At 36.4% G+C, this 24,230-nt stretch overlaps 1 protein-coding gene and 1 pseudogene across 3 annotated transcripts in view; one reads left to right on the top strand and one right to left on the bottom strand.

Moving 5' to 3' along the window:
- CAPS2 (calcyphosine 2) overlaps positions 1-24,230 on the top strand; it is a 118,072-nt gene that overhangs the window by 87,635 nt on the left and 6,207 nt on the right. For 2 of the 3 annotated variants that reach the window (XM_063615083.1, XM_063615082.1), the window contains 9 exons: positions 1,651-1,770; positions 6,611-6,685; positions 7,555-7,650; positions 7,729-7,822; positions 13,189-13,307; positions 14,759-14,835; positions 16,700-16,854; positions 21,389-21,508; positions 24,111-24,207. In XM_063615083.1, coding sequence (XP_063471153.1) covers positions 1,651-1,770; positions 6,611-6,685; positions 7,555-7,650; positions 7,729-7,822; positions 13,189-13,307; positions 14,759-14,835; positions 16,700-16,854; positions 21,389-21,508; positions 24,111-24,207 — 953 coding nt within the window. The remainder of the gene's footprint in view (positions 1-1,650; positions 1,771-6,610; positions 6,686-7,554; positions 7,651-7,728; positions 7,823-13,188; positions 13,308-14,758; positions 14,836-16,699; positions 16,855-21,388; positions 21,509-24,110; positions 24,208-24,230) is intronic. The other variant, XM_055235973.2, reaches the window with a different exon arrangement.
- Positions 161-1,610, bottom strand: LOC134732086 (necdin-like; annotated as a pseudogene).

Here is a 24,230-nt window from a genome sequence, read left to right as displayed (position 1 = left end):
AATGACAACATTGCATTAAAAGTTATAAAAGCACTGTACTGTAAAGTTACACGTGAATACTGCACTGTAAATCCTGAATACTCTAGTGACCCACCCCCACCCTTCCACAGGCCTGGTGAGGGTCAGAAACCATTCATCGGCCTCCAGACCTTGCTAGTCCTCAGAGACAGTTACAGGAGCAGTAGGCAGTGGAATTAGCCTCCCGCAGAGCTCTGGCCTCCTCTATAGCTTCCCAGTATCCGGAAGGCCTGCCTGGTCAGGAACTCCATGATTTGCATGTTCGTAATTTCGCGGCCGGCCCGGGAACCCCAGAAGAACCCATACACCAGCTGCTCCACGTACAGGCCGGGCCAGTACTTCAGGTAATTCTGCTGGACGAACTCCTCGGTGATGAGCTTCCGCACGTTCCCGAAGGTGGAAGGTGGAGTGCTTCTTCCAGGGCCGCTGCCCCAGGACGCGCAGCACGTTCCAGACGGCGCTCTCTCTGGCGCCGCGGCCCTTCAAGTAGAATGAGGCTCAGGATCATAAGCAGGAGGCCTGTCAGGACCCTGCTGTTGCTCAGAGCCACCCTGTCCAGCTCCTCGGGCTCCGGCGCTTTGACCAGCGCAGGCTCCATGGTGTGGAGGTTGGACAGCCTCAGGTGCAGCCTGGTCAGCCTCTGCGGTGCATCCCGAACACCTGGGCGAGGATGAGGCTGGTGAGCCTGAAGATGCCCCTCCATCACTAATTGTAGCTACCGACGACATCCTTCACCATGTCTGGAAACCAGATGATCATCTTCTTCTGGTCCTTGACTCGCACGTACCACACGAGCTCGTCGTGCACCTTCTGCAGCAGCTGTGCCGAGCCAGACTGGGCCGTGCTAGGGGCCTGTTGGGCACCGCCCTTCTCCGTGGCCTGCTGCTGAGCCTTCGGGTCTCTCGGGGCCTGGGGCAGTGGTCAGGTCTCGAGGAGGGCTCTGCGGCTCTGCCAGGGTTGCGCACGGAGGAACGCCTACCGGAACCCTAGGGTTGCTATGCACCTCGGAGCTGGAGGCCTCGGCTGCAAAGTTGGGGTCGCTCAGATCCTTACTTTGTTCCAACCGATCTGCGCCCTCTGACAAGAGCCTCTGCGTCCAGGAGCACTTTGAGTCTGCCCGCCCTCCGCGGACTCCTGGAGAGGAAGTCTTGTACTCTCACCTTTTAAGAATCAGTGCAAATATCTCCTCTTTAGGATGCCTTTCGTAAACTCTTCTCTATGTCTTCTAGGAATTAAGTTATTCTCTTCTATGTTTGTTCATTGAATTTCTGTTGTGGCGTTTATGACTTCTTATTTTAGTTTACCTGTGTTCTCTCCTACACACCTCCCACATGATCAGAAATCAGCACTGGGTCTGCTTGTTTAAAGAATAGTAAAACAAAAACATGGAGCTCTTAGCTCCCTCCGAAATTTCAATTCAGTTTTAGATAATACTTCTGGAAAAAGAGATAGGAATATTTACTTTCTTATGGAAAATATTTTTTTAATAAATTTATTTAATAAAAATATTATTCTGACAGTGTTGTAAATTTGCATTTAGTATATGAGCTTTTAGAACTGCTTATAAATATGTGAATTTTAAAGTAATGCATGATCATATTTAATTGTTGGACTTTTTATTTTCCTGTATAGGGCTGTAATCAGTGATCCAGAACAAAATTTAGCCATTGAGCAAAAAGAAAGTGATCATATCCTTCCAGATTCAAAGATGACACCTCTTCGATTTAGAAAAAGAACACTACATGAAACAAAGTAAGAAGATTTTAATTACATAAAATGAGGATGCACTATGTTCTAAAGTATTTTTAAAATGTACTTCTGTGTCTAGCTGGAGCTTTTATGTTTGTTTCACTTTTTTCTATATAAAGAAAAGTGGAATTTTTTGAGTTCAGCTCCCAGTTCTGCTGCTTTATGATATTAGGGGCAATACCTTATTTTACTCTCTTTGCCCTCCAGATTTTTTATTTGTAATTTAGGGGAAAAAAAGCCACAACCTTTGGAGATAATGGATGTGAAAATGTATCATATAGTTACCGAGACATTTTACGTGTGTTATATATAGTGTTATATATTTATATATATATAAATCTCATTGGCATATTAAAACTTGGTATTGATTATAAGATTTTTTTTGCATTTTACGTTGTAGCTTTTTCAACCTTAGAATTGGTATGAGCTTTTACAATCCTCTGATGCTGTCCACTTAAATTCTTCAACAGTTTCACTGACATCTAACCTCAGCTTTAGTAGACATAAAAAAATCTACCAGTACCCACAGTAGCTTTTTTATATTTTCAGACTACTGTAATTCTTAGTACTTTCTTATCTTTTTTTAATTGTTTCGTCTCATTCTTATTTTCTGAAAGCCGTTGCTTTCATCCATTTAAATATTTGCAAGCATTATGTGTTAGTTTCCTATTGCTGCTGTAACAATTACCATGAGCTTAGTATTCTAAAACACAGATTTATTCTTTAATTGTTCTGGAGTTCGGATGCCTAAAATCAAAGGATTGATAGGGCTACATTCCTTGTAGAGGTTTTAGGGGTGAAGCTATTTTCTTGCCTTTTGCAGCTTCTAGAAGCTGCCTTCATTCCTTTGCTCAGGGCCCCTTCTTCCATCTTCAAAGTCTTCAATATCTGGTCTCATGCTGCATCACTCTGGCACTCTTTTTCTATAGATACATTTCTCTCTACGTTCCTCCAATAAGGACATGTGTGAGTGCATTGAATCTACCTGGATAATCCCAATAATCTCTCCATTTTAATGTTCTTAATTTATCACATATGCCACATCCCTTCTATCATATAATGTATTCCCATGTTCCAAGGATTAGGATGTAGACATGTTGGGCCAGAGGAGGTCATCATTTATGTACCACACATCTAAACTTTCCTTTTTAAAAGTAAACTTTCATTGAAATAAAACGTACATTCACAGTCTATAAATTTTAGGTGCACAACATAGGAATTATCAAAAACAGAACAACACTCATGTACCAAATGCTCAGATCAAGAAACAGACAGTTGCCAATACCCCAGAACCTCCCCTTATGCTTCCTCCCAGTTACTATTCATTTCCCCTGCTATACCAGGTTAACCTCTCTATCTTAATATCATAGATTAGAACTGCCTGGTTATGAAATTTATGTAAATGAAATTACAAGAAATCTAGACTCTGTGTCCAGCTTGTTTTTTTCTCTCTAATGGCACTTATTTGTTAATTTAGTTGTATATAAGATGTACAACATGATATTTTGATATACATAGTGAAATGTGTTTGTCTTCTTTTACCCAACATTAGGTTTGTGAGTTTTATCCATGGTGTTATTTGTAGCTGTCTTTTTTTAATCTCATCGTTGTATAGTATTTCATTATACCACATGCCACAACCTATCTATTCAGAGGTTGATAGATATTTGGCTGTTTGTGAATAGTGCTGCTATGAACTTCCTTGTTCATGCCTTTTGGTAAACATATGTACTCATTTCTGCTGAGTATATACTTAGAAGTAGAATTGTTGGACCACTTAGTATCCATATGTTCAACTTTGAAAGATGCAGCCAAATAGCTTTCCCAACTGGTTGCTGAAATTTACACTCCCACCAGTAGCAGTATGAGTGTTCTTGTTGCACCATGTCTTTGCCAGAGCTTGGTATTGTCTGCCTTTTTTTATTTGAGTTCTTCTTATGGATGTGTATTAGTGATTTTAATTTGCATTTCACTGGAGACTGATGTAGTTGAGTACTTTTCCATATGTATATAGGCCATCTTGTTACCTTCATACAAAATTTCCATTCAAGCCTGTTGAGTTGTCTGTCTTCTTAATATTTATTTGTGGATCTTATTTACATATTTTAGAAATGAATCCTTTTTCAACTATATTTGTCGCACATATCTTTTCCTATTCTGTAGTTAGTTTTTCATTCTCTTGATTATATCTGTCTCAAAAACTAAAATTAGAAGTAGGAGCTTTAACATAGGCCAGTTTTCCTCTTTCTCTATATTGTTAATGTCCTTTGTATATTCCTTAAAAATAATCTCTGCCTACCACTAAATCATTTTCCCTCGACTTGTAGTGCCACATATGTCATATGTCAAGTTGTTATATGCATGGTTATGACATGACATATTATATGCATGTCAAATGCATGGTTGGTTTCTAGGCTTTGTCTTCAGTATTATCTGTTCCCTGAGTCAATATTATCCTATCTTAATTAGTATTGCGTTGTATTAAATACCTGCAGCTTGTTTAAAGCTAATGTAGGTCCATGAAAAATCCTGTGGGGGTATCAATTAGAATTATTGAATTTTTAGCTTTCATTCCTCTTATCCCCCATTTATTCTTCCCAGAGGAGGAGAGAGTTCTGCTTCATAAATTTAGAAGCAGGAATTGGCGTGAATAGTGCAGCCCTTCCTCTCCCCTTTGTTTGGGAGGCAGCAGCACATTCTACCCTGTGCATTGTTTTAGAGGGTCCCTCCCCAGTGGAAATGAGTGGGTTAGTCTAATTATAGTGGTAAGGACTAGCTTGTGGTTGCTGCATACCTAAACCGTGGTTTCTAGTAGCTTTATCCATACTAAAATTCATACTTTAATCTTCAATCTTTCTGATTCTTCTTTATGTATTGGTAAAGAACTTGGGTTCCTAAAAGGAATTGGGCATCTAAAACCCAACATGGCACTTTGAATTTTATAATGTAAATACATATTTACTTTTATCTTTTCAAGAAGACGATAGGGCCCTTGAAGCTATTACTTCCATTTGTCACTGTTAAAGTGAGTTCTGTTTACTATTGAAAAGCAATATAATGTAATGGTTAAGAGCAAAGTTTTTTCTAGCTCTGCCATTTACTAACCATATGGCCCTGGACAATTTACTCATCTGTCTCTGTTTCTGTAAAATTTATTTGAAAAATGGGAATAATAACACTTACCTCAGAGTTATTATAAGTATTAAATAAACCAGTACACATTAAAGTGATTTTAGCAATGACTAGTGTCTGGGAAATTCTCAATAAATGGTAGCCGTACTGTTGCTGTTATTGTCTCAGCATTTAGAATTGTTTCAGGCACATAGTGGGCATTCAATAAACACATTAATCCCAGCAGATTAAATCGAATTGAGGTAGTTAAGCTCCCATGGCTCTACTCTGTGCTTACAAACTCTCATTTGGTTTGCAGGCTCATGTTTCCTGTCCCCTGCTTCCTTTTTGTAGATACCTAGATTTTATAGAGGTGTAGCTTTCAAGATCCCAGTGACCCACACACTTACTTACTAATTACATTACTGCCATTTCATTATACCTGCAGTTTTATGGAAGGAATATTATTAAATTATTTGTGAAACAAAGAAGAAATATATCATTTAGTCTTCAGATCTCTTAATATAAAGGAGATTATTGGCAGTAGGGTGCTTTGGTTTTGCTTTATATTGTTAAATAGAATTTTAGGGCTGGCAGCCTTTATGAGATCATTCAGTACTGTCTGAAGGCCATAATGATTAAATAACCTATTGATCTATGACAAAGTTCGAACTTCATTCAGCACTCTTCCCCACTCTTTAGTTATTCTGGTAAGGAATGTTTTCAGCTACACGTCACTGAAAACTGATTGATAGTGGCTTAAACAAGTCAGGATTTATTTTTCTTATATAGTTAGCTGCTTGGAGGTAGGCATTTACTGGTTTTGGTTCAGTAGCTTAGTGATGTTACCGCTCTAGGCTGTCTTTCCTATATCTTTTTCATCATTCTGATGTGGTGGCTTGATCTCATGGTGGCTATAGTGGCTCCTAGCATCGTATCCCTGCCACGTTCACAGGCAGGAACTCTTCTCATGCCACTCTCTTACCAGGACAAAATTAAGTCTTTCCTGGAAGCTTGCTGGCAGAACTAGGTCCCTTACTCATCCTTAATTGCAAGATGCTAAGAGCAAATTCTTTTTTTTTTTTTTTTAAACGGAGTCTGGTTCTGTCGCCCAGGCTGGAGTGCAGTGGCGTGATCTCGGCTCACTGCAAGCTCTGCCTCCGGAGTTCACGCCATTCTCCTGCCTCAGCCTCCTGAGTAGCTGGGACTACGGGCGCCCGCCACCACACCTGGCTAATTTTTTGTATTTTTTAGTAGAGACGGGGTTTTGCCGTGTTAGCCAGGATGGTCTCGATCTCCTGACCTCGTGATCCGCCCGCCTCAGCCTCCCAAAGTGCTGGGATTACAGGCGTGAGCCACCACGCCCGGCCGCTAAGAGCAAATTCTATGGTGTGAGGGAAGCAAAGAAGAAGAGGGTTAGAAATGGCATTCACATAGCCCTGCAACAGTGCCAGTCGCAAATGTTGTATCTCTGTTCAATATTTACTTTTATAGCACTTTGATGCTATAGATTCTAATATAAAAGTCATTCACGTATTATATACTATATCTCAGAGTTATTTCTTTTGCTTCTGCTACAATTAGCAATCTGAAAAAAAGAGGGTTTTCTACCTTTATCTTTATCCAATCTGTGTGGTTTCAAAATATTAACATAACTTTTTTTGTACATTTATAATTTCCATCAAGTTATAGGTATGTTGAAAAATTACTGACAAAATGTATTTCTTAACAGGATAAGAACTCATTCTACATTAACTGAAAATGTGCTTTCTCATAAATTACAATTTGATGGTAGGATCATATCACGGTAATTGTGATTTTATTAAAATTTTTAATCCTATGATTATAAAAACGTATTCTCTTTTTGAATAGAAATAACAGTAATGAGATTAGATAGGTTTGTATCATTTAAATAAAAATACTTGAATTTAGAACAAACATTTTAATGTAATAGCTATTAATCTGTTATAAAAATATAGGAAATATGAATCTGTAGGAAAAACATTCTAATTAAGTTATCTTTAAAGCGAATTAAATATTTTTTAAAAAGTAACTTAGCAGTGAATTTTTAAAAGAGTTATATTACTACTAGAGTTTTGTAAACTGAAAACTAATGTTTTATAAGCTGCTTTATTTAATTTTATCTTAATGATTTAACAGATTATTGATAGGTACAGTAAGTGACAAGGAAAATAATTCTTAAATCTATTATTTCAGTCTTATAGTCTTCCAGTAATAAATAATTCTACTTGATGTTCTTTGTATATTACTGATAAAATGTGTATTTTAAATTATCTTATTTGTTTAGTGAATTTAAAGCTTTCTATGACAATAAAAGATAATAAATTTGTATCTATGGGTGCCTTCTTGCAATCTCAACACTTTTAAAGATAATTCACTTTGTCTTAAAAGTCTATGTTGAATTAATAATTTACATTGTAAATATATCAACTTTTCAGTCAGTGTAAGATTTTTTTTTCTGCATTCAAATCTCACTTTTAGTGGACATTTCAACAAGCTATGTTTTTGTGTTTTCCCTACAGTTTCCCATAACCTTCACTCATTGCCACATACATGAGAGAGTTAGCTATCCTTCTTGAGATGAACATGTTTTTTAGTTAATTAATTTAAAAATTATTCTATTTGAAGATGTTTGATTTCATTCTATTTTTCCAGTAATGGACGTGATGCTTGCAGAGAGCTGATTGGGTTCTTTTTCACTCATGACCAATCCCTTTCAATTTATGAATATCGACAATTTGGGAAAAATAGGTATGCCATAAAACATTGTTAGAACTCTGGAGATGATCACTTCTGAGAGAAGCTAAATAACTTTCCATTTTTTTCTAGAACAAATGTGCTTCCTCTTATTCAAAAAAGCATTTATAGTCATCAGTGTGGACGAAGAAAAGGAAAACAATACCAACTTGGTGATTTTTATGTTGTAAGTTGTGTGTGTGTGTGTGTGTGTGCACACATTTAATACCAGATGGTGGATTTTGTGGAGTCCCATGGAGGTGGAGGGGCAGGGCTTCTAGTCTTCAGTTTATTTGCTCTCCTGCATCCTGAACAGGGTCATTTGTGTGGGCTAATGGTTGTTTTCCCAGGAGCTTCTGCTTCCCAGCCCCAAATCTCAAGTCTGAATCCAAGCATAGCATTTATTTTCTGTAACACCCCCCTTCCCATTCCACAACGTGGGTTGCCTCCAGATGAAGTTGTATCTTTGTACTTTGAAAGGTTCTTCAAAGCTATGTCATTGGGTAAGTGGCTATCTCAATATTACCTAAAGTAGGTTTATCCTCTGAGGATGGACACTTTCCTCCATGTAAAGGGGTATGGGCCTCTGGAGCTGTCATTTTTCTGATGGATAGCCTATCTTCCTTGTGATTTTCCCACTTTGGGAAATTCCTGGCATGTGGTGTGTCACAAGGATTCCCTAGAATGGGTGGAGCATAAATAATGTTACAGTTTGTGTAGTGCTCTTAAATTTTAAATCATATTTTTACTTTATATCATGAGTAAAATACAGCACTATCCACAGTGATCATTCAGGTAATATATGTTTCTATCCTAAGATCTGTAGATGGAACAGTAAGTTAGACTCATTCCCTGCTTTTGTGGAGCTGACAGTCTAATAGGAGACACAGATAGATAAGAGGGCCAGATAGGAAGGGCAATGTGGGTCAGATAGGAGAGGTGATGGCCCAGTTTTTTGGAATCAAAGGAGGCTTCCTAGAGAAAATGCCATCTACCCTTGACTAGGAGTTAGCAAGGCTGGGATAAGGGAATAGGTTCGGGTGGGGAAAAGCTTCCAGGTGGAGAAGACAGTTTGTTCTAAGAACAAAAAGGAAGAGAGCACATGACTTATTTGGAGAACTGGAAGTAGTTCAGTCTGGTTGGAGGAGAGTTCAAGGTGGAGGTTGGCAAGAGATGAGTCAGAGCTTATTAAAAGCAGCCTATGTTAAAGAGTTATCTAACATGTATTGGGGAGTCACTGGAAGAGAAGATGTGGCTGGAATGGGGGAAGGTGGCATGATCAGATTTGTGATTTTGAAAGATCTGTCTGGTTACAGTGTGGGGAAGGAATTGAAGACTAGATACACAGGGGCAGGATAGGATTGAATTATATTAATCTAGGAAAGAGATTATGGCAACCTGAATAAGCAAGTGACTCTGGCTATGAAGCTAATTAGAAAAATAAAAATTCTTTGATAGGTAGAGTCAGTACAATTTGGTGGCCAGTTAAGGGAGAAGTATGGGTTGAGGAAAAATTTTACATCTTATACTTAAATACACTATACACTATACCTATGGCACTAAGCCTGCCTCTTGAGATCTAGAGAAAATCAGCTCGACTCCCATTTCACAACCTGCAGAAGAATGTTTAATGCATATTCCAAGTTTAAAGTTTGAGCTGATGTCTCCAAAAATTTAGTGTAGTTTATGATTTATTCTCACTATCCTCATTCCATATTTCTTTGAAGTAGATGTGGAACTCTGTTCTTTTTTATGATTTCCAAGAAAGAAAGAAAGAAGAAAGAAAGAAAGAAAGAAAGAAAGAAAGAAAGAAAGAAAGAAAGAAAGAAAGAAAGAAAGAGAAAGAAAGAAAAAGAAATAAAGAAAGAGAGAGAGAGAAAGGAAAGAAATTCAGCCAGCTACGTATAAATCACATATGTCATGCTTTGTGTGTGTAGCAGACATTTTGAAGGGGATATCAAAAGAGGTTCACATTGTAGCATTGTAAGCATTTTACACTTTATTAGATATCCCTACTCTTAAAAATACATCCCTTGACTATTTCCCATGGTAAAAGCACTCTTCTCCATTTTTCTAACTCTTCCACCTCTTGTTCCTCCCCCCAATCTTCTATTGTTTTATGCAGAAATATTCAACTCTATCCCTCTTTTTTTTTGGTTGGGGTGTTCTGTTTTGTTTTCCAGATGTGGCTGTGGCACTTGCCTTTTCATATCTATATGCCCCATTAAGTCTTTCTAAACACTCCTTAAAAGAAATTTTGGTGCCAGTTTTTAAGATAATACATGAATGTGCACATGTGCCCATAGATGCACCTGCATAAAAGTGAAACCATGCCAGGCGTGGTGGCTCACGCCTGTAATCCCAGCACTTTGGGAGGCCGAGGCGGGCAGATCACGAGGTCAGGAGATCGAGACCATCCTGGCTAACACAGTGAAACCCCGTTTCTACTAAAAATACAAAAAAATTAGCCGGGCATGGTGGCAGGTGCCTGTAGTCCCAGCTACTCTGGAGACTGAGGCAGGAGAATGGCGTGAACCCGGGAGGCGGAGCTTGCAGTGAGCCGAGATTGCGCCACTGCACTCCAACCTGGGTGACAGAGCGAGACTCTGCCAAAAAAAAAAAAAAAAAAGTGTACCCACATATGTATTCACTCATATGCACGCATATATGCACTGACACAGACTGTACCCTTAGGCACACATGTAAGTATACACACATATGCTTCTATGCATAACACTGTTACACAGATCACATATTCTTAATTGCTTAACATAATAATTATTTACAGGAGACTCTGAATCTTGTCATCCTCAATCTTACCCTCCCTCAACTAAAAAGTCAATCTAAACTGCTATGTTCTACTAAGTGTTCTGCCCAGATTATTATAATCTAAATCCAGGATAATATTTCAGTTTATCACTCATAGTTCTCCATTTTCCAGTCTGAATTGCAGATTCTTTGGCTCTTCCTTTATATATCTTCTTTTCTATCTCTGGTAGTTTTTCCTTTATTTCTTTTAGGTTTTTGTTTTGTTTTTCACGCTATCAGAAGATCACTCATTTCTCCAAAGCCTTCCTAATTTCTGGGTGTTATTCTATTATGAAGATCTAAAAGATTAAAGACTGAAAGAGTCCAAATCTGAACATACCTTCTCTGTTCTTTTAGTGGGCTTAGTTTTTCTTCATAGTCCTGACCTTATAGTATATATGTGTATTTTTATCCATTCATTATTTTCTCTGACATGACGCTATAACCCCTTGAAGGTAAGGACTTACCTATCATGACGACTACCATGTTCCTAGCAACCTGAAGAGTGACAAGTACTTAGAAGACACTGAATACATATGTATTTAATGAATGGATTTAAATGTGCTAAGTTGCAACTTGTACAAGTGCCTAAACCACTCTTATTCCTGAAGCAATATTTTTAATATCTCTATTTTTATATTAAAAACATGAAGACAAAGCAAACATCATATGTGTCCAGAATTTTAGTCAGCGAAGACTGGATGAAAGACTAAATATGTGCAAAAGGGCCATGTTGGATATACACTAATTTCCATCATGCTGACAGTTATGGTGGTGCAGCATCTTGCTAGCTGGTTTCCCAAAAGGCTTTATTTGCCAAATGCTGGGGAGGTGAAATATTTGCCCACCAGGAAAAAACACAAAGCTTTAAATTTGAAGTATAGGTAAATTTTGCCAAGTTTTCTGGTCAAATATGTTTAAATCTTGAACTAAAAAAATTGAGAATTCTTTTTTCAGTTTTCATCTTACCTTTGTTTGTTGTTATTGTTTTTCTTTTTAAATTGAGACATGGTCTCACTATGTTACACAGGCTGGTCTTCACCTCTCATAACTTGTCCACAAGCTATTGTTTGTCCTTTGGTCCCATTCAGCAACCAAAGAGAATCATTTACAAAACACTATCTGGTCTTCCAGGCCCATTCATTTACAACCTCCCCCATTTCTCTCTCCCCAATGAGGAGGATAGTTAAGTATCAGCCATTTGGCTCTTTGAGTTTTCTTTCTTTTTTCTCTTTTTTTGGTATGACTCCCATGCTTATGCACGTTAATAAATTTGTTATGCTTTTCTCTTGTAAACTTGCCTTTTGTTACAGAGATGTGGGCAATGAGCATTATGATGGGGAGGAAACGGATCACCTCCTTCCTACCCCTACACATACATGTTTTTGGTGTAAACAATAACTAGTCCTCAAGTATGAAGACTCCATGGTGCCATTTGTCACACATAGTTTATCCTAGATTGACCTGGTAATTAGAGTGACTATCTGTATTAGCTAACTGGCTTTATGGTGGGGGAACTTTTCATATCTTTGTGACAGGAGGTGGTTTTGCACTTAGAGCAAGGTGCCTAAGGAAGTTAGGCTCCCACCCTCTCATGGAAACTGGGAGATAGCAGTGCTCTCTCCCTTGATGTTGACACTCAAAGAGTGGCTCACAGGTCCTTGAAAAAGCCTTATCTAGGTCATAAAACTGACAACAGGCTTATCTAATTTTCAGAAGTATTTGTATTCATTTCAAAGAGAGGAGAAAGTACTTACATTGTAACTACAAATTCTGTAAAGTAAATGTGCTGACAAAATGGAGGGGAGGGACATCTTTCCCTTATATTCAACAGGCAGAATTAAGCCTCTATTTAAAATTTGTATTTGTTGCCAGGCGCAATGGCTCACACCTGTAATCCCAGCACTTTGGGAGGCCCAGGCGAGCGGATCACGAGGTCAGGAGTTTGAAACCAGCCTGACCAACATGGTGAAACCCTGTCTCTAGTAAAAATACAAAAATTAAAAATAAAAACCAGCCAGGCATGGTGGTGGGCACCTGTAATCTCAGTTACTTGGGAGGCTGAGGCAGGAGAATTGCTTGAACCCCTGACTCGGAGGCTGCAGTGAGCAGAGATCGTGCCACTGCACTCCAGCCTAGGCAACAGTGCGAGACTCCATCTCGAAAAAAAAAAAAAAATTGTATTTGGTATTTGTCCTTACACTGGCTTTGTTTTTTTGAGCAGTTCAGAAATTAAAATAATCATTTTATAAGTTTAGATTGAGATTTTTTTGATAGGAATTTTGTGGCTGAAGTTTTGATGTTCTAATTAGATTGAAATTAGGTTTTATAATTAGGCAACATCTGTCATCAAAAGTCCAGCTGAAAGAGTATGAGAAATCTTCACAGTTCTTCAATTTGTGTTATGTCATTCTGTGGGCTAATAGCTCTATTTAGGGAGGTCATAATTTAAATTAACTTATTTGTTCTTTTTTCCTCTCATTCTCATTAAACAAACTGAGTTTATTATATTGCTGGCTTTTTTGTTCACATGGATTGTTAAAGAGAAGACTTCTGAGATTGACAGAGATATTAGTTTCTTTATCTGTATAGTTTCCCCAAATACATATAAGCATTCTCCAAATATACTTTTTACCCTTATTAAAGTATATCATGTCACATTAATCAAAATATATTATTTTAAATTGATGTTAGTTATATTTTATTATATACGTTCTAGCTTCATTCATCTGTTCATTTGTTTAGGGTGCAACCCTGACATTTTTGAGTTCTGATCATCTCAGCCTTCCAGAAAGCATCAAAGAAAACACATTGCTTAAACTCCGAATCACAAATATTGATCAAATAGCTTTGGATTCTCTCAAGTAAGTTAAATATGCATTTGGCAATTTGAAAGTAGGTGAAAACACTATTTTTAAGTTATCTTAAAATGACATTCTACTACAAGGTATTTATAACTTCGTTAAGGTTTATATTTTGAAAAAAGCATAGCTATGTGTGTCTATTTTATGTACTATCTTGTACTCAAATACACTTCATATGTGGGAACAGTTATAATCAAATATTTTAAAATATTCAGTTTTATGTTAAAGATACCTTATTAATTTGCCTTTGCTGTAACACTTTTATTTTACCAAATATTACCAAAAGGAATACATTTAAAAAAATAGGATATCAATACAATATTATAACAATTTTTTCACATTGCTGTTATGATTTTTTTTAGTATCTAAAAAAGTCTTAGGGTCTCATATGCTTACAGTATTCATTGATTGATAAAGTGCATAGTGGAAAATTAGTTCTATACATCAAACATTGCTTTTAAAATGAATTTTTTTAATAACAGGAATATATATTTTGATTTTAAAAACATATTCCTGTGATATTATATATAATATATATTATATATACATATTATGTATGTATTATTATACCTTATATTACATTATATATAGATCTATTATGTATAGATCTATACATACATGATACGTATAGATACATATATAATATGTATACATAATATATATTTTATATATATATACACGTTAGAGGCTATATCCTACAAACTGGCTGTAAGGAAGTCTGTGTTTCTTCATCATTTACCGTATTGCTAAAAATGAATGCATTTGAGGGGGCTTTTAAAAATAACATTTGTTCATTTTATGCTTTGCAAGGTAAAATTGCTTTTAAATTTAATAGTTTTAATTAAATATTTAAAACATTAAAATTGTTACAAAATGAATGTTGGCCAGGCACGGTGGCTCACTCCTGTAATCCCAGCACTTTGGGAGGCCGAGGTGGGTGGATCACAAGGTCAAGAGTTTGAGACCAGCCTGGCCAACATGGTGAAACCCCATCTCTACTAAAAAATACAAAAATCAGCTGGGCTTGGTGGCAGGCACCTGTAGTCCCAGCTACTCACAAGGCTAAGGTGGGAGAATCCCTTGAACCTGGGAGGCAGAGGTTGCAGTGAGCCAAGATTGCGCCACTGCACTCCAGCCTGGGTGACAGAGTGAGACTCCGTCTCAAAAACAAACAAACAAACAAAAACAAGCAGTTTTACAAGTAGTCCTTGTAAGATTTTAAGGATTTTAACTCTCAGTTTAATCTTCTTAGGCATCAAAGCAGCAGACAGAGTTGGGACTTGATTAAATTCTAAGCATTCTTCCAAGTTTCAGAGTTTCTTTGAGTCTGGAGCAGGGAAGAGCTTAGAGTTTTTATACTCAAGATTGTAAAATAGAATATATATATATGTATAATATATATATATATAAAATATATATATATTTCATCTCTGTGACCATATCAATTGCAGAACTGCTTCTATGGAACAGGAGGATGATATAATCATTCAAGAAACAAATGATAGGCTGGTCTTCAAGGCAATTCAAGGTATGTGTTATTACTATACTCTCAAGTACTTTGAATTTTCAATCCTCTTTTATAATCAGTAAAACAGCATTTTTCCAGACGTTTCTCAGTGGCACTTGATTTATATTTACCCTTTGCTTATTTAAAAAAGTATATATATATATACTTTTATTGGTTGGGATTTCTAAACGTTTTAAGATTTTTCTTACTTTAATGGTCCTAACTAACTAGTATTATATGAATTATAAAATTAAGTGTTTTAGAAATTACTAGATAATATGGGTTTTACTCATAAACTGAATGAAATGTAAAAGTAATTTTTGTAATATAATACTTGTCTTATCTACTAGATAATATCCTGAAGAGGTTTGTGGTGTCCTAGTGTAAAAGAAAAAAATGCTAGACGGGGAGCCAGATTCACGTTTGGACTCTGTTGTTCAAGACACAAATGACTTTAGAGAAATCTCTTGCATCTCTTTCTTCATCTCTAAAACAGGGATGATAATACTTCTCATATTAAATTTCCAGGGTTGTTGTGGGTAATAAAATTAGATATATGTCAGTTTTGGATACTAAAACATTTTCCAAATTTGGGAAAATGCAGTATAGTAGACTCGATTAGAGAGTTACTCTGTTGGATCTCATAGTATAAAATGGAGAAAGATATTGAACAAGCAATCACAGAAATTAACATGTAATTTATGGGTTTTTTTTTCTTTTTTTTTTTTTTTTTTTGAGAGAGAGCCTTGCTCCGTTGCCTGGGCTGGAGTGCAATGGCACAATCACAGCTCACTGCAGCCTCAGATTCCTAGTTTCAAGCGAGCCTCCTTGCCTCAGCCTCCTGAGTAGCCAGGACTACAGGTGCATGCCACCACACCCGGCTAAATTTTTTTTTTTTCTGTTTTTATAGAGACAGGGTCTTGCTATGTTCTCCAGGCTGGTCTGGAACTTCTGGGCTCAAGTGATCCTGCCACCTCGGCCTCACAAAGTGCTGGGATTATAGTCATGAGCCATCACACTTGGCCTAATTTGTGAATGTTCATGAATCCTGATTTATCTTTTAAAGATAAGGGGCTCACAGTAAGAAGGCAAGAAACAGATTTGAAAAGTTTTGTTTGGACTCTCAAATGTTCTTGATGCCAAAGTGTGTAAACAGTTTTCTCTATTATATCATTATCAATACAGTATTTGTCACAATTGAACTTGGTGACTTTTTTTTTCTCTCATGTATTATATCTAATAACTGCTTTAGTAAAGTTACCAATCTATTCTTAAGTAAATATGGTACAAAGTGCATTAAGTGAAATAACAGCTACCAAGAGAATGCTAGGGATCTAAGCAAATAACCTCTTATGAAATATATAAGTATAGGATAGAATTCAAAAGCCTTGATGCTATTTTGTATACAAGTTACAATTTGAAGATTTCAAACTATTTTTAAAACGTTGAACTGATAATTTTTGGGTGACTTGCCTGTCATTAGTTTTGTAATTCAGTTGATAAAAACTCAGAAAAGGAAAACAGATTAAAGATATGGAGTGGTTAAAGAGGTTGTCTATGCAACAAAATCTAAGATTTTATTTGTAATATTTAGGTTATTCTCTTGGTGATAAAGTGAAACTGTATTTTTCTGTTTTAAAAATATAACACTTCCACCACACAGTGGTGCTATAGTTCTGGCATATTTACATGTGATTTTATGTTTAATGCTCTTGATTAAAAACATCCTATTTTCCAAAGTCTTTTGTCTTACATTTGATTTGTTTGAATATTCACATTCCTTATTTGAGTTACATCAACTTTAATTTTCCTATGAAAGATAACTGTGGCTTTATACAATTATGCATAGGAACAATTTGTTTTCATCTCTCTTCTTGTTGAACAGATGTGCTAAAAGAAAAACTACATAAAAGAGGTGTTCGTATTTTGACTGGATTGGGAAAATACTTTCAACAGTTGGACAAGGAAGGAAATGGACTTTTAGATAAGGCAGATTTTAAGCAAGCTCTAAAAGTGTTTCACTTAGAAGTGTCTGAAAAGGTATGTGCCACAGAAAATTCTCTGAAGCAGATAATATGTTATTCTTAGGTGGCATTATTCACTGTTCTACTGAAATTTTAGTTTTTATTTATTTTCTCCTTCTCTATGCCCTTTATCAGTGTTAAGCTATCAGGTTACAAGCCCTGTTGGCTTTTAAAGTTTAAACATTGCTCCATCCTATATTTATAAAGAGCTTAATAACCAGGCATTGTGCTAAGCTCTGAGATAATACTCTGTACTCTCAAGATCACCATAATTGAAGGAAAATTAACATAAAACAAAATATGTATTCAATGGAGAATGTTGTTGGAACACCATGGGGTAGGTACCTGATTCCAAGACAGGTTCTGGGGAAGGAGAATAAAGATCATGGAAGGATGCCTGGAGGAGAATACATCTAAGCTGAGTTTTGAAGGTTGAGGAGGAATTAATCAGACAAGGGAGAAAGAAGAGTGTGAATCAGACAATGTGTATTTTATGAAAAGGAGACACATATGTGAAAGCTTGGAGGGGAAGGGAGTGTGGCCTGTTTCTGACACTGCAAATGATTAATAATCTTCACACATACTGTTCCCTCCACTGTGAATAATCTACTAGATCTTTGCATGCTGGGTTTTCTTAGCATTCAGGCCACAGCTTTCTCTGTTACGAGCATTACCCTGACACTTCTGTCTAAAGGAGCACTCCCATCTGATCCTTGGTCCTTTCTATACCAATTTCTCATTTTATTTTTTTTTCATGCCACTTTGTAAGTATTTTCTGGCTCTGCCTGCAAGTAGATCATTAAGTCTCATCACGGTGGGGACCGGAGTGTTTTTGTGTTCCTGCTCTTTTTCTAACATCTGAAATAGAACCCAGCATATGGAAAGTTAAGTAGATAATGCATTAGTTTGAATTGATAAATTTATGGAAGGAAGGAAAAGAGAAGAATGGAGAGAAATGTCTGGCACATTAAAGTCTTGCATGTCATGCTAAGAAGGTTGGATTTTATTCTAAAAGCATATGAATCACGTTTGTCTCAAGGATTTCAGATAAAGATCTCTTGCATTGTTCTCTTTTGCTTCAAATGGTCTTGTCACAAGATGTGTATTTTGTAGAAAGAACACTGTAAATTGAACTTAAGACATTTAGGTTCAAGTTCTAGCTTTACTATTTGAACTGTATGATCTTGGATCAGTCTAACTTCTTTGATTGGGGGGCTCTGCCTGAGCAATCCAGAAGTAATTATTACAGTTAGAGTTGCTTGGAAGCTCAAATAAGAAAATTACATGGGAACCTGCCATATCAGCTGTACAATTCTGTGCCATTATCTTGTTGCCTAACATTGTTCTGACATACCCTTCTTTTTGGTTTTTATAATGTTTAATCTTTTGCCCACCTAGTGATACATACTAGGGATCATCTAACTTCCCCTCTTCCTTTTGTAGATTAAAACAACAACAACAACAATAACAAAACAGCAATAGGAAATTAGAAAGCCTTGATGTCTTTGCTTACAATCACATGAGTGTGAATAGAAAAATAGCACAAACTGTGTTTCCTCCGCTTTCACACATTAATAATCAGCACAGAATACTTCTGCAACCAAATGCATGTGGGGGTTCCACCTACACCAAGCAGTAGAAATCCAGTGGATAGCCTCTAATTCAATTCAATTCTGACATTATCTACCTGGAGATAGCCTCAGATCCCACAGGGTGAGATCTCAGTTCTACAAGACAACCCCTGCCCCCAACACACTCTGCATAGAACACCAGTCACAAGTTTGGGTCCCTGGAACTTGTGATCAACTAATTTCAAGTTGGGGGTTCCCACCACCCCCTATTTGGGTTCAATTAATTTGCTGGAGCAGCTCACAAAACTCAGGAAAACTTATATTTACTGGTTTACTCTAATGGATATTACAAAGGATACAGATGAAGAGATGAATAGGGCAAGGTATCGGGGAAGGAGTGCAGAGCTTTCATGCTCTCCCTGGGTGCCACCCTCCAGGAATCTCCACAAGCTTAGCTACCCAGAAGCTCCCTGAACCCTGACCTCTTGGCTTTTCTATGGAGACTACATTGGATAGACATGACTGACACATGCACAACTGTAGAAATGTGATTGGACAAAAGTGTATGACCTAATACTGATAGACTGAAGGAGGAAACCCAGCAAGGAATGCCTGTTCTGACTCTTCTTGGCCTCTGTGCAGCATTCCTTCCTCCATGGTGGGGGCAGGACCCCTTCTGAAATGGGGGTCTTATAGCCTACAATTAGACAAGGTAAGTCAGAGAATTTTTTATGGCTAGCTCCAACACAGAAAGGCAGGAGACGATTCCTGCCTTGAAGAGGGAAAGGAGCAGGTGAAAGAAGGGCAGGAGAAGGTCAGAGAGAGAGAGAGAGAGAGATTCCATTTTCTGAGGCCTAAAGTGCCCTAACATTGTAATAAAAGTGTAACAAGAACAAGGAAAAGCAATGGGAATTATGAACTGGGCCTATGGATGAAAACATATATATATAATATATATATGTATATATATATGTGTGTTTGTGTGTGAGTGCTTGCGTGTGTGTGTATGTGTTTATAAAATCACACACAAGTAATAGCTGATATAGGACTAGAACCCAGATAATATGTTCCCATCTAGTACTTTTTCTGTATCATAACAATACTTCCCTTATTGATTAATTTGCTAAATTGTTATGATTAGATCTAGGAACAAAAACTACAGTAATTATATAAGACTTCTAACATAGAGAGAACATATTATGAAAACATGAGCATGCTTCCTCCTTTTCTCATATATTTTAATATTTTATATTTTTTCTGTAATATCACTGTAAACTGCTCATGCAATGATAAGCATATGCAAACAGCTCGAGAAGAAGAACTTAAGAATCACTAATCTAGGTCTAACTTTGAAACAAGAATGTTTGTGGGAAGGCATAGTCAGCCATTCTCCTTGATTTGAGATTAAAAAATTGATATGTACCCTAAAAAGCCTAATTTATATAGAGATACTATCAGTGATTTCCTTCAGCTTTTTTAAATGTAATTATTTTCCATTGTGTACCATATCTTTGAAAGAGTATATATATGTATATCTCTTCAGTATATATAAATATAAATATGTATTTCTTGTTGTTGACAATTATGTTAAATTACTCAATTCTTGAAAATTATTTCTTTTAAGCTTTAAGAAGTATCTTTTAATTCTAGCAATCCATGAATTGGATGAGCAAATCGGTCTTCTCCTGTACATATTACTCATGATTTTAAAGGTCAAGCTCATCTTCAGTTTAACTGCACAGACACTTAAAGTCTGCATAATGTGCAGTAATTATGATAGACAAAGATGTATGGGGTTGTTGAGAATTGAGGGAAGGCAGGCATCTTTAGCTTTTGTTTTTCTAGTTAAAGTTTTATTTGAAAAAAATAGGAGGTAGTGGAAGATGATATTTTTTGAGTACCTATTATTTGCCAAGAACCTTGTTAGGTATTTTATCTACATTCACATTTAAAGCTAACAACTTGATTAAAACATTGAAAAAATATATTTACTTGAGTTTGAGAAAATGATGCTGTAATTTCTTTGTTGTCAAGGAAAACTGTTAGAACTTTCTATTAAATGGTGCATTTGCTGAAGAAGAAAATGGTAATGGTAAAGTGAATAAACTGGCATAAGGGATTTATTCAAAATTATACCTTTCAGTGTAAATTACAGAATAACATTAGAGTCATTCAAATCTACATTTGCAAGCATGAAGACTAGCAGAAATATAATTAGTGCTTATAATGCCATTGGAAGCACTCCAGGGCCGGATGTGACTTTTGAATTAACACAGATAAAATACATTAAAAGTATTTAAATGTTCAAAACTGAGTAAATGGTAACCACACATACACAGACACACACACATATCTATATATCTATAGGTAGGTAGATGTATAGATATAGAAATAAATTAAAGTTGAAAAGATAAATTTGTTACCAGAGCATGGGGAGAGGGGTGGTATACAAGGAAAATGGAAAATTGGTTAAAAGGTACAAGTTTTCATTACACGGTGGATTAAGTTCTGGGTGATCTATTGCATAGCATGATAACTATAGTTTATAATAATGTATATTTCAAAATACCTAAAAGGGAGGATTTTAAGTGTTCTCATCACAAAGAAATGATAAATATTTAAGATGATAGATATGATTGTATTATTCTATAATGTACACATGTATTGAAATATCATATTGTGCCCTATAACTATATACAATTATTATTTGTCCATCAAAAATAAAACTTAAAAAAGATAAATTTGTGAGCTATTGTCTCTCCCAAATGGCTCCTAACTTTACAGAACTGCTCACCACAGGTTCCTCTAAATCACTTTTTTAGTGGCTTTGATTGGATTTTTATGTAGCTTCTTCAATTTTCTTATTAAATGAGTTATCATATCTAGGACTACAGAAGATGTAACAAAATACAACTAAGATGATTTTGTTGTGACGATTTATAACTTAAAAATGCAACAGTTATCTCTGATTATTTCCAGGATTTTGAGTCTGCTTGGCTAATTCTGAATGACAACAGCAATGGCAAGGTTGATTATGGAGAATTCAAACGTGGTATTATTGGTGAAATGAATGACTATAGGAAATCATATGTTCGAAAGGTAACTTTGTTAAGTAATCTTTCAAATTGTTATTTTTAATAGATTGTTAGGTTCAGTATTTTAAAACTTTAATTAATTACCGTTTAAAATGTTTTAAATCTATTTACTTATAACATATGTTGGGTTTAGTAAAACAGAAAACAGGTCCATATGCATACAAATCGACTCAGAATGAAGCAAAATAACTTGTATTTATATTTTAGAAAAATACTATGAGAGGAAAATAAAATTTGAAATCAAATTTTGGTTAACAAATTACTAGCTCCATAAGTTGTTACCTCCATAAATGACTAGCTACATGAATATATGTATTATAAAATATTCCTAAGCCTCAGTTTCCTATCTCATAGAGTTGGTGTAAAGATTGAATAAGATAATGCATATACAATTCTTAGCATTGTGGCTGTTCCAGTGTTAATACTCCAGACATTTTGTTTTAGGATGATGACTAAAAAATGTTTCTCTGGTCTTTAGAATATGCATGATAAATATTAACTTCTAAATTAAAATAATCATGTTAAATTGGAATTAAAAACAGGAGTACTGACTTTAATAGGAAGCTATGTATTACTTGGGTTTTGGTAGCCATTTTTTAGAGCATACTTTTGAGCAATGTAGTTATCTTTTTTCTTTTGCATATGTACTTAATATTGAAATAAAGCTATTCTATATAATGTAAATAACTATATAAATCCCAAATAGAGAAATTTACTGGGCAAGAGACATAGTAAAAACCTTAAATTAGACAAATTCACCACATAATATTTATAAATGTGTACTTATTTGTACTTTCCATGTCCTTCCTGGTGATAGGTTTGAGAATCTGGTATAGAAATTGGAGGCTTGTCTCTTTCATAAATCTTGGTAAAGGGAATAGAGGGCAAGAGAAATGTTATGCAGTTCTGTATGAGTTTGCTTGGGCTTCCATAACAAAATACCACAGAGTAGGTGACTGAAATAATAGAAATTTATTGTCTCATAGCTCTGGAGGTTAGAAGTTCACAAACAAGGTATCAGCAGGTTTGGTTTCTTCTGAGGCCTCTCTCCTTGGCTTGCAGATGGCTGCGTGTTCTCTGTGTCCTCACATGGTCTTCCCTTTGTCTGTGTTGTGTCCTGCTGTCTTTTATTTATTTATTTTTTCGAGGTGGAGTCTTGCTCTGTTGCCCAGACTGGAGGGCAGTGGTGTGATCTTGGTTCACTGCAACCTCCACCTTCTGGGTTCAAGCGATTCTTCTGTCTCAGCCTCCCAAGTAGCTGGGATTACAGGCACGCACCACCATGCCTGGCTAATCTTTGTATTTTTAGTAGAGACAGGGTTTCACCATGTTGGCCAAGCTGGTCTTGAACTCCTGACCTCAGGTGATCCACCCACCTCAGCTTCCCAAAGTGCTGGGATTACAGGCGTGAGCCACCATGCCTGGCCCTACTGCCTTCTTATAAGGAGACACCAGTCATATTGGATAAGGGGCCACTCTAATGATTTCATTTTAACTTAACTATCCCTTTAAAGGCCCTACCTTCAAATACAGTCATATTCTGAGCTACTGGGGATTAGGTTCAACATATGAATTTTGGAGGAACACAAGTCAGTCTACAACAGCTTCCATATTTCTGTGAATGCAATATTGTGAATAACCAGACTTGATTCTAGTTTTTACCCGACTACAAATGCAGAATGTTGCTTTGGGTAGCTTGTGTCTTTCTAAGTAGTGAATACTCTTCCCAATGAAATATTTCATGATATCTTATGATAGAGCCACACTGAATTAGAGGAATAATAACACAACTACATTTTAAAAAGTGTATTAAATTTCAAGAAATAGAGTAACATAACTCATTTAAAAGGTATTTCACTTTTTCATTGATTTTAGGGAGGAAATATTTGCTAATTCACTTCTTGAGTTAAAATATTCATCTTGGCAATCTCTTTGGCCATTTGTACGTTTCATATGAATCCTAGAGCTGGAAGTTACCTGAGAGGTCTTTTACCCATCTCTTCAGTTTTCAGGGGAGACAGGCCATGGAAGTAGAGGTCAGGTTACTTTCTCAAGGTCAAGATGCTAGAAAGTGGTAGAACTTTAATTGAGTACAGATTTCCTAATATCTTGCTTCACTGTCTTTCCTCCTGTATTTATAATTGTTCTTTCGTATATCAGTATAGTACTTTTAAAATGTCTTGTTTATAGCTCAGAAATAACCTACTGTAAAATAGAAAATTAGATTCCTATGTCTAATAATTTTACTTAAAAAATAACATTTGTCAGGTCAGGCATGGTGGCTCATGCCTGTAATCCCAGTACTTTGGGAGGCCGAGGCGGGTGGATCACCTGAGGTTAGGAATTTGAGATCAGCCTGACCAACATGGCAAAACCCCATCTCTACTAAAAATACAAAAAATAGCTGGGCGTGGTGGCAGGCGCCTGTAGTCCCAGCTACTCAGTAGGCTGAGGCAGGAGAATCGCTTGAACCTGGGAGGCGGAGATTGCAGTGAGCTGAGATCACGCCATTGCACTCCAGCCTGGGTGACAGAGCAAGACTCTGTCTCAAAACAAAACAAAACAACCAACCAACAAACTAATGATAATAATATTTGTCTGTTTAGGCCTTTATGAAACTGGATTTCAACAAAACTGGCAGTGTGCCTATTACAAACATAAGAAAATGTTATTGTGCAAAGAAGCATTCTCAAGTAATTTCAGGTAATTAATTCGGAGTTAAAATG

The sequence above is a fragment of the Symphalangus syndactylus genome, chromosome 13 (assembly GCF_028878055.3).
Source record: "Symphalangus syndactylus isolate Jambi chromosome 13, NHGRI_mSymSyn1-v2.1_pri, whole genome shotgun sequence".
Taxonomy (NCBI): Eukaryota; Metazoa; Chordata; class Mammalia; order Primates; family Hylobatidae; genus Symphalangus; species Symphalangus syndactylus.
The sequence above is the reverse complement of the archived record's forward strand: the minus strand, read 5'-3'. Positions and strand labels throughout refer to the sequence as shown.